The following is an 11257-nucleotide window of genomic DNA, read 5'->3' as shown; positions in this document are numbered from 1 at the left end:
CTTCTTTTGTGCGCGGATCTGTATGTGTACCAGCACACTAAATCCTAGGATTCGTTGTGCGCGGATCTGTTTTTGTACCAGCACTTGGAGGAACGACCTTAAAGCAGAAGGCTTTATTCTTGCTTTATTCCTGCTTTATTCCAACTTTGACTAGTCCCAGCGGGTGGTCTTTATGTCCTACCCTGCATATTTTCACTTTCGAGAAGGCAGTTCTGCAGGGGGTAATTCTAATGCTTCTCTTTTTTGCCTGCGAGAAAACAGAAAGAAAAAAGGCCACCTAGGTGCAGGTAGCGTATTAATGCGGGTGTGATTTGAGGGGTGCACTTGGTGAGTGAGGTGCTGTCGGTGTAAAGGAACGTTCACCGTGCTAACTGCATGGGAACGTTACAACAGGTATCCTCCATCATAGCTATCTTCTAATGGCGCATGAACCTGCTGGTTATCTACATCCTCAAGGAATTGTTCCAATGTAAATAACATCGTACCATCGTATATATCCTCACAGTTTTTGCCTATTGTTTGTCTTGATGTAAGATTGTTTACAAGCAAGACTTTAAATATGGCAATGAACTGATCGCATGTGGGATTGTTATTCCTTTCACCAATGCTGCGAACTTTACTGAAACAGTTTTTCAGCGGATCCTGATTTACATATCTTGGCTTTAAATTTCTGAAGCTTGAAGTAGATACAAGCGACCATAATTTTTGAAAACCAGAGATAGTAACTGATCGCGCCGAATGGTGATGCGAGACTTGTTCGGGATGGGTAACTTGTGAAATAATTAACTTGTAGAAACACGAGTGATAAACAAACTTTATTGAAGTATGTGAAATTAGTGGACTGTATAATAGGTGAGACTTAGCGCGATTTGAATATCACAAGAGTATTCTTGTCTAGAAAATCCGTATGATCTGAACTGTAAATTCAGTGCCGTCAGAGAAGTGTATGACTTCGGTATCTTTAGCTAATCGCTACTCTGGCTAATCTTGCTAGTCTGGCGCGCGCTTGCCGAACACCGGTATTTAAGCTCAGTCGTCCAAATGGGTGTGACTGTGATTGACCAATGAGGAACAGATATTTTATGGAAGGCAGTGACAAATTTGGAAGGCAATCGCCGCCCACGCTGGTCGAAGAAAACGGTGAAAATTAATGGTGGAAGGGAGAGAAGTAACCTTCGGCAAGCCGCGTTGACGGAAAACAAAAGGACAGGCCGCGCAGCGCAGGTAAGGCCCGTCCGGTAACGCGTGACAAAGAGTTTATGGAAAACGGACGAGGAGACGGCAATTTCGGAGGTAGAAACCCTGGAAGTGCACGTGATAAAAACAGCCGTTAGTAATAAAAACACTTCCCGAGTCCTAATCCCCGAGGTGAGGATTTTTACGTCCCCGGTTGTAATTTACAAAGTCCCGTTCTCGGAACATTTGTTCGCCAAATGTGCGATACGGACACTTCTGCTACAAACGAATAAAGTGACCTTCGATGGTCGCGCAGACAGCAAACATGTAATAAATATGACAATTCAACGAAACAAATATATGTAATACCGTAACAATAATTAATGCGGCTAATATGCTAAAAGTAGTACGAATTTTAAATGAAGAAGTAAATGATTTCTATAAAAATTACGACAATATGCACGAAATTACTGGATCCGAAATAACAGAAGTATTAATGAACTCAAATATACATATTAACGACGATTCAATTCACAATATTAATAATGTATTTTTAAGCACAAACGATTTCACAATTATGACTATTAGATGTGCAGCTCATACGCTACAGTTAGCTGTTGGCGATTTGTTGAAAAAAGGGAGAGTTTCCAAAATCGTCGAAAAAGCTAGAGAAGTCGTTAAAAAATTACGCACTACCCTTTTAAAATCCACTCTATATAAAATCTCTTATATAAAATCACGTAGAATATTAAGAAATCCTCGTTTACCCGAACCGAAGCCGGTGAATGCAGGTAGGTTCAAAACTGCGTTATATCTCAATTCTAATCTTTCCAATCATTCCAATTAAATTTCAATTTTAACTATTTATTAATTTTTTTTATTATACCTTATTAACAAAGTTAGAAATTTATATAATAAATATTTCCTCCTCCTTCTCTTCTTTCTCTTCCTCCTTCTCTTCTTTCTCTACCTCCTTCTATTCTTTCTCTTCCTCCTCCTCTTCCACTTCCACTTCCTCTTCCACCACCTCTTCCTCTTCCTCTTCCTCCTCCTCCTCCTCCTCCTCCATCCCGCTGGCCATATCCAATCTTGAGCAATTTTTTCTTCAGTTGCTGAAGCTGCAATACAAAAACGAAAATGAAATTTTTTTTAAAAGTTTCCAAAATTGAAAATTTACAAAAATTTGTGTATATACAGGGTGTCCCAGAACAAGTGTCGTTCCTTGAAATGGGAGGTTCCTGAGACCATTCTAAGAGACATTTTCCTTTGCACCAATGTCAACTGCGGCTTTGTTTAGGAGTTATTAACGAAAAACACGGACCAATCAGAGCGCGCCCTGGGCCGCCGTGCCGCGCCGCGACGGCAAGCGAGTGTCGGTGGTACGCCGTGACATCGCAACGAACAAGAGTTTCTCGATTATGTGAAAGCTCTCCGATTTCAATGAGCTTTGGATATGTGGTCAAGATCATTATTCTGAACAACATTTCTCTTTAGACTATTTGGCTGTAGGCTTTAGTTTACGAGATTATCGTAAAAAAAGAGAAGAAGCAGAAACTGATTGTATTAAAAACTCACTTATTCAGCCGTAAATCCATTTGCTGCTTCGAAATGTGTGTCACTGGGTCACTCGGTGACGAACTGCACAGATGTCTTCAGGTATACCGAAAGGTAAGGGGCATACAGCCAGGTCGACGATCTGCACAGCGGGTGGTAGATAGTCGGTATACTAAAGCCTAAGGGATGCGCGGTCAAGTCGACGATCCAGAATTTCACCTTCACTTTCGAATCGATAAATAATTCGTATGTTTATTTCACACAGATGCCTTGAAATTTCTCCACACTCACAATCACTGTATACATTTGTCAACACATAGTTATGCACTAATAATAATTGTCATATCCCTTGTACTGCTGCACAAATCACAACAATCAGGTAATGCAATCACTAGACCGCGGATTTCATGCATTTGTAGCAAACATTAGTAGGTGCATTTTAATACAGTAGAGAGATTAAAATAATTTCAAAACAACATAGTATTATTTTCAACTTCTTAAAATGATCACAGTGAGAAATAAATATCTGTCTGGCTCCTGTCTCTTGTAATAGCGGCAGCCAACATTAATTTTGCATAAAGATCCTCAGTCTAGTGATTAGTTTAAATATCACTATCAAAAACACAGCTAATAGCAATCGTTAGCTTTGAATTGACAAGTCTTTGGAGATGTTCTCTCTACCGCGGCTCGAACGACACTGATTTTCCGCAAGATTTTTCTAAAGAATTAGTTCTGTGTGTGTGCATACATGTTTCCTTTCTTTGGACATGTTTTTCATTTTTATGCCGCTCTGTTTTTTTATATTCCGCGGCCTTTTGACACGGGACGTATTAAAGTATTCACAGCGTAAAAAGACATCGAAGTGTATGTGATTTTGTAACCTTTTGAGCTGAATACAAATGTAAAAACCTTTTTTTAGAATCCATTGTTAAAAAAACCGAGAGAAAGTTAAAAATTTGTTTGATTTCTAAAAATTAACAGCGACAATGCCATGCTTAGTGAAAGCTACAAGATGATCAGATACTAGCGGTGTGCGAGAACTCGAGAATGTCTAGATCTCGATGATCGAGACGGGTCGAGAAGACATCGAGACGAGACGAGACGGGACGAGTTCTCGAAAATTTCGAGTTTCTCGATTGTGTCGAGATTCTCGAAAATGTTCGAGATTCTCGAAGGTTTCGGGATTCTCGAATGTGTCGAGATTCTCGAAAGTCTCGGGATTCTCGACGGCTTCGGGATGTCGAATGTCTCGGGATTCGCAAACGACCAGAACTAGCACACGCGGAGGCATTCTCAAGGAATACCTCCACTTCTCCCGGCCGCGCGTCTCGCTCCCCTTGGCGGCCTTAGTTGCTCCGAGCACTTCGGCCGCCACGGGGAGCGAGACGCGCGGCCGGGAGAAGTGGGGGTATTCCACGGATATTCCTTGAGAATGCCTCCGCGCGTGCATATTTTACGGTGTTCAGTACTCAGTACTCAGTACTCAGTACTCAGAACCCGATTACTAGCGATTACCTTTATGAGACTGGCTTCAAAATCGATCGCGGTATGAGATTTCCGATATATTTGAGGCGTTTTGAAAAACACGTCATGAAATTTATTTTTTGAATTTTCCTTTTTCTTCCTTAATTCATTCGTATATAGCAGGGGTCGGCAACCTGCGGCTCGCGAGCCACATGCGGCTCTTTGGATGTGAAGCTGCGGCTCTTTAGTTCCATACGCAAATATTATTTATTTTATAAAAAAAAACATTTAAAAATCGTTCTGAACTGATTAACGAGGATTAGGCACCGATTCTATCTCTCAGCCACTTGTACTCGTTTTTCACCGCACCCCTCCCCCGTGACACGAGTCGTCACTGTCGTCAGTCCGTCGGAAGCTCTCGAATGACGCCGTCGTCGGATATTTCTATGTAGGTTTTAATTCGCTTTCGACGCAAGACAATTTGGCGTCTTCACCAGTGCTTTGGCTGTGACGTATAGTTTGTTGTTTCAAGTAAAAGAGTTAGAAGCGAATTATCTTCTCAAAGTTATGTATGTACATATATACAATATACATATATATTATCTAATTTGTTGTGAAAAACACTACTTATATATGAATAAACAGATATTTTTTCTTATGAATAAATAGATTAGTTTTTTTTATCAAAAAACTTTATTTATGCGAGTACTATTCATTGTTGGCAAGAAAAAATTTTGTGGCTCTTTAAAAACTTTGAAATTTTATAAATTGTAATTTTTTACTCTTCCGACTCAAAAGGTTGCCGACCCCTGGTATATAGTATAGAGTATATGTAGAGATGTAAATGTTGGGGTTGGGTAATGAAGTGGAAGTAATTGAGTAATGCACCAAATACGTAATAGTTATGATATTTTATACTGAATTTTCATGTAAAAATGCCAATTTCTGTACATTGTCACATAATAGTCTTGTTCTAGACGGTGTGACAATATTTCCAGTCGTGGAGAACAGTCTTTCGCTGGTAGCTTGAGTGGCAGGGATACCCATATACCGACGTGCCGCTTTTCCTAATATAGGAAATTTAGTACTATTTTTGTCCCACCAACTTGTAATATTACTGTGTCCGCGATCAGGGGATCGGTTCTCCGGCAAAATAATTCCCCATTCCGAATCGACCAGTCCTTAAATTTTTGGGGGTTTCCCTCTACCTCCGCGAATTTACTTTCGTAGCACCTCGCACGCACGGCAGCAGCAATTTCTACTTCTCCTTCGATGACCTCCCTTCCCTCATACGCCCGCGAGAGTGCATCCGGCACTCGGTTGAGGGCTCCTTGTCGATATACGACCTCGAAATCGTATTCAAGGAGTTGTAACGCCCATCGCGCCAACCTCCCCGAGGGGTTTTGGAATTTGCGCAGCCACCGTAAGCTATTGTGATCCATGATCACTGTGAATTTGTACCCCTCCAGATACGGTCTAAACTTCTGTACCGCCTAGACTATCGCTAAACACTCTAACTCCGTTGCCGAGTATTTACGTTCCGGCAGCGTAAAAGCGCGACTCGCGAATGCAATTACTTTTTCAATACCCTCGATCTCCTGTGTCAGTACAGCGCCAAATCCGACAGTACTCGCGTCGGTTTGTACCGTAAATGGTATTTCGAAGTCAGGACAAGATAGTATCGGCGCGGAGGCTATCATTTCGCGTAGAGTTTCGAAGGCGGATTGCTGTCCGTCCTTCCAAATCCACTCGCGGTCCTTCCGACGTAGTTGGTTCAACGGCTCCGCAAGCGTAGCGAATCCCGGGATGAACCTCCTATACCAGGAAGCCATCCCTAAGAAACGCCGCACTTGCTTCACGTTCTTCGGGGCTGGATACGACACTATCGGCTGGATTTTATCCGGATCGACAGTTAAGCCTTCCCTGCTGACTACAAAACCCAGATAACGGACCTCAGCGCGATAAAACTCACACTTCTCCGGGTTAATTATTATTAAACCGGCAGCTTTAATTCGGTCTAACACGCGTTTTAACCATACTAGATGTTCCTCGAATGTTTTTGTGACGATGATTACGTCATCTAAATACCTTCTTCGTCATCTAAATACTCTTCTCTACCTTGGCTCCTGGTTTCTGGACCGCCGTAAGAGGGTAATACGGTCGCGCTAATGTGTCGAATGCCGTACAACCTCGCGGCAGCAGAGCTCCTAAATGCGACATAGCTGCCGTGCACTGCCGCTGCAGATTGGAGCAGCTGGTCGTCTGGGTATATGTATAAAGGGTGTTCCGTTTAAGTACGAACACCTAAATAAATGCAAAAAATATTTGTTACGTAATGTGTGTAGAAAGATTTGCTCCATTTGAGTTTAATCACTCTGTATATGTATAGATACGGGCTGTTAATAAAAATTAATAAATGATTATTGAAATTAATAAATTAATTAAATGATCTTTCTGTTGATTGATTTAAAATCTCCCACAATGTGCATGGTGTCAATGGACCAAATATCTAGCACCATGCACATTACGTAACAAATATTTTTTGCGTAACAATAACCTAAAGAGATATGTTCGATCCTCTTCGTCTTTTCGGCGAAGATGTTGTAGTAGTCGGACAGTTTGCGAACGCTTCGGCTCGGCGTCTGATAGGAAGCTGGCTGCGAGTCTCTGGCCGCTCCTCCATTGTACAGATCTCGTGGATCATGTTCGTTCGGGTAGGCTCCGCTTGGCAGAGGCTTGTTCGCCTTCTCCAGATTTGTGACAAGGCTGCCTGTCAGCGAGGCTTTATACTAACGAGTCTGCGCATAGTACGGCTTCATCTCGTCCAGCTGTTTGCCTTTCGTTTCCGGAACACAGTTGACCACGAAGCACAACCCAAACGCCGCCACTATTGCGTAGAACCAGAAGGTGCCATGCAGACCCAACATCTGTAACGTGTTACTAGTGTTAGCTGGATTATAGTCGGTTGGATTATAAAATAGAATGAGATATTAGGGTATCCGCCGCGGATTAGATAGCCGAGACTCCGATACCTAAATAGATGTCACGCGGAGCTGACTTGTGACCATCGTGTTTGCTATTCGAACACGGTTTTATGAGATTGCTAGGTAAACGCCCCGGGGTACTTAGGATACTAAACGCCACGGCGATTAAAGCATCTCACCTGCTGAAAATCCATGAAGAATTTAATCCCGACGAACGCGCAGAAGTAGCTGAAAGTCGTGCTGATACTCAAGCCGAGATCGCGATACTCCAGGGGAAAGAGCTCGGCAGTCAATAACCACGAAATTGGCGATATGCCCACAGCCAGAGCAGTCGCGGAGACAACCACGCAGAGCAACAGTATCCAGTCATCTTGACTGACCATCGCAGTGTCTGGATACTCTAGATTCAGCGTCTGGTCCATGGAGTGCGCGTGACAGGCGAAACCAGCCAATGCCAACGACATGAACATCGTGCTGATTATCAATAACGGTAGCCTACCCACGATGTCGATCATAAATCCTGTTCAACAAAATCACAATTATTCTACCACTCCAAAACTACAGATGGGATCGAGCTTGTTAGACGTACACAAGTTAGGATAATCATTCTTGTAGGGTACAGTCAGGCTAAAAGGTAGGTATCATTCGGTTACCTGACAACAAAGAGCCTATCAACTGCGCGATGCCAATGGCGATGGTCGCTCCGTGAGGGTTCATTCCGCTCATAGTCTGCCGGAAAATGATCACCGAGTAATAATTAAACGTGTTTAAAGGCGCAGAAGAGAAAGAAACGCTTTTACTATTGCTTTTTTGCACAAGATTCTACGATAATTTTTGCACTATCTGAAAGTTGTACAAAATTTTTGTTAACCGTCAATGTTACGACAACGATATCGATACAGCAATTTTGGCCGGAGTTATGATTATGTAAAGTTGTAGCAACTTTTCGGGTTCGCACAAGTGATCCCTTAATTTTTTTGAGGAGTGTAGTTAATTTAGAGAGTCGAGAGTGACCTTTCGAAGTCTACAATCATTCCCAGAAATAAGGAGCGAGAGACTGGCATACCTGAGCGACCATGGTGATGACCGTACAGCAAGCTCCTGCGATTATGCTGATGATGTAAACCATTTCGACGCTGGATGCGATGCTCATCAACATCCAGGCTGCCACCAAAGGCACCGAAGTGACACGCAATGGTAGTTGACGGCCCCATGCCATTATCCATTTGCCGTTTAGTGCGGCGATCATAGAACCGATCATCGTTACAGATGCGATCCACGACGCTTCTTGCTGCGTCACGAAGAAATGCTGCGACCTACGACAAATGGCAATACGATTACGGATGGTTACGATGATGTCGCGTAATGTAATACTGTGCCACCTAATCGTTCCCTAATCCCTAATTATTCATGATATAACTCGTTTAAGTGTTTTCTTCTTACCAGGTGTTGCTGCTGTTCATAGATTCTCCTTCGTAGTTACTCAGGATAGAGTCCAAGGCTGGCGAGGTGTAACCCTTTGCCAGGCCCGAAGACAGTGCCCCCATCGACAGTACCAGAGTAGCTAACAGCTAAATAAAAATCAGAATTAAGTAAAAAATCAGCAAGCTTTCCAGTTTAATTTTCAGATGACCGCATTAGAAATCACATTAATATTGTTTTAAAAGTAAGCTCAATCGATGTAGTAAATAATTAAGTTTTTTAGAAGGGTACAAGGAACACGGTTGCTGCAAGTTGATTTGATTCATTATAATATTTCAAATTGATAACGTTAAAGATATTGTTGTTTTTAATTCATAAGCTACACCCTAGTAGATGACCGCTAACGTCGGCCCAACGAAACGCCAACCATAAATACTACTAGGGTGTAGCTTATGAATTAAAAACAACAATATCTTTAACGTTATCAATTTGAAATATTATAATGAATCAAATCAACTTGCAGCAACCGTGTTCCTTGTACCCTTCTAAAAAACTCAATTATTTACTACATCGATTATTAATGCTACTAGGGCAAGTTTACTTTCTAAAATTTCATTCTTAGCGTATTCATTTCTCGAAATGAAAACGGCGCCACTAAATGGCTTCCAGAGCGGACACCTACGTGGTCATTCGCCCTTCACATAAAGCGAGAAACATCTATCTCGGTAAATACTAACATTTATAATAACACGGTCCAACAAATTCAAACTTTTTTTTGATGTTTCGATTCTCACTATGAAATTCTTATAGAGTTTTCCGCGCTGATTCCGATTAAATGTGTTTAACATGTTTAAACATGTTTAAACAATCATAATGTATTAGTATTGCACATCACTGGATTCGGAAAAGTCTAGAGAATCTTTTGCTGTAATATCTTTTATAATAACATCACAATCTTTGTTCAAAGTCGAAAAATATGTTTTTTTCAAACTCAAATTTCTCAAAAACTGTGGGTCTAGGAGAAAATTAAGGCCAGATTCGGAATCAGCGCGGAAAACTCTATAAGAATTTCATAGTGAGAATCAAAACTACTTTTGGCTGTTGGACCGTGTAATTAATAACAATGAAAAGAACTGAGAGAAAATACCTGACAATGAGACATGTGTTGGGACCACGTCGACGTCTTGTGCACCGCGGAAGCCCTGCACATCTTGAAGGTGTGGACACCCTCGTCCGGCACGGTAATTACCTGCAACGGAAATTATTCTTTTAACGACTATGCAATCTCTAAATAATTATAAAAAAATGAAGAACAACGATTTTCTAATTGTTAAAGTAAAATTTTTATTTCATAATCTTATAGCTGGCGTCCAGTAATTAATACCTTAATGAGGCACCGTTTTGATTGTAGAGGGCGAAACTGGGCGGCGGAATCTTCCTCTTGGGAGGTGGAGGAGGAGGAGGAAGAGAAGCAGGAAAAGTAGCTTGAGCAGGCACAGAAGAAACGGCGTTAGGAGGAGGAGAAGAAAGAGAATTATTAAGAGCAGAAGAAGCAGGAGAAGTGAAAGGTTTAGAAGAAGAAGGAGGAAGAGAAGCAGGAGAAGTAGCTTGAGAAGGCACAGAAGAAACGGCGTTAGGAGGAGGAGAAGGAAGAGAATTATTAAGAGCAGAAGAAGCAGGAGAAGTGAAAGGTTTAGAAGAAGAAGGAGGAAGAGAAGCAGGAGAAGTAGCTTGAGAAGGCACAGAAGAAACGGCGTTAGGAGGAGGAGAAGGAAGAGAATTATTAAGAGCAGAAGAAGTGAAAAGTTTAGAAGAAGAAGGAGGAAGATAAGCAGGAGAAGTAGCTTGAGAAGGCACAGAAGAAACGGCGTTAGGAAGAGGAGAAGAGAGAGAATTATTAAGAGCAGAAGAAGCAGAAGTGAAAGGTTTAGAAGAAGAAGGAGGAAGAGAAGCAGGAGAAGTAGCTTGGCTCTTCAGAAACCAGGTAGTGGGGCTCCATCTCAGGCCCAATTAGAAGGTCTAGCAATCGTTGAAATGTAGCCGGGGCCCCCGTCAGCCCATATGGCATCCTACGAAATTGAAAAAGTCCTTTACCCGGCACCGTAAACGCGGTAATCTCGCGACTCTTAGTTTCTAATGGAATCTGAAAATAGGCCTGACTGAGATCGAGGGTTGAAATGTACTTTGTGGATCGTAATTTATCTAAAATCTGAGTCATGAGCGGTAATGGGTACGCGTCTTTCCTCGAGACCTCGTTCACCTTTCTAAAGTCCAAACAGAAACGATATTTTCCGTTGGACTTTTTAACCATTACTATTGGACTTGACCAGCCACTTTGCGACGGTTCTATTATGCCGTTCGCCAACCAGGTGTCCACCTCGGTGTAAATAGCCTCCTGAATTTTTGGAGAGACGGCATAATAGCGTTGCTTAATGGGTGGATGATCGCCCACGTCTATACGGTGGCTGATCAAGTCGGTCAATCCCTTGATCTTTTCAAACTCCGGCAGCTCGGTCTCGAGGAATTTCGTTAAACGATCTCTTTCCGAACCATTCAAGATCTGTAATCCACAGCATACGGTGGCTGGTGGAGCGTCATCGAAGGGAAATTGCTCATTTGGATGAGACGCAAAATACCAGATCGCGTTGTGCTATTCC

General features: G+C 42.1%; 1 protein-coding gene across 1 annotated transcript; it reads right to left on the bottom strand.

Moving 5' to 3' along the window:
* Positions 1-4240: 4240 nt before the first annotated feature.
* LOC143211613 (facilitated trehalose transporter Tret1-like) lies at positions 4241-10874 on the bottom strand. Its single transcript, XM_076429445.1, has 8 exons — positions 9985-10874; positions 9748-9849; positions 8622-8749; positions 8245-8494; positions 7832-7907; positions 7358-7698; positions 6752-7121; positions 4241-6498 (listed from the first exon to the last, which is right to left on the bottom strand). The coding sequence occupies exons 2-7, from the start codon at positions 9808-9810 to the stop codon at positions 6984-6986; spliced, it is 996 nt and encodes a 331-aa protein (XP_076285560.1). The 5' UTR covers positions 9811-9849; positions 9985-10874; the 3' UTR covers positions 4241-6498; positions 6752-6983.
* Positions 10875-11257: the final 383 nt, after the last annotated feature.

Source organism: Lasioglossum baleicum, chromosome 1, assembly GCF_051020765.1.
Source record: "Lasioglossum baleicum chromosome 1, iyLasBale1, whole genome shotgun sequence".
Lineage (NCBI taxonomy): Eukaryota > Metazoa > Arthropoda > Insecta > Hymenoptera > Halictidae > Lasioglossum > Lasioglossum baleicum.
Note: the sequence above shows the minus strand (reverse complement) of the source record. Positions and strands in the feature narration are given on the sequence as shown.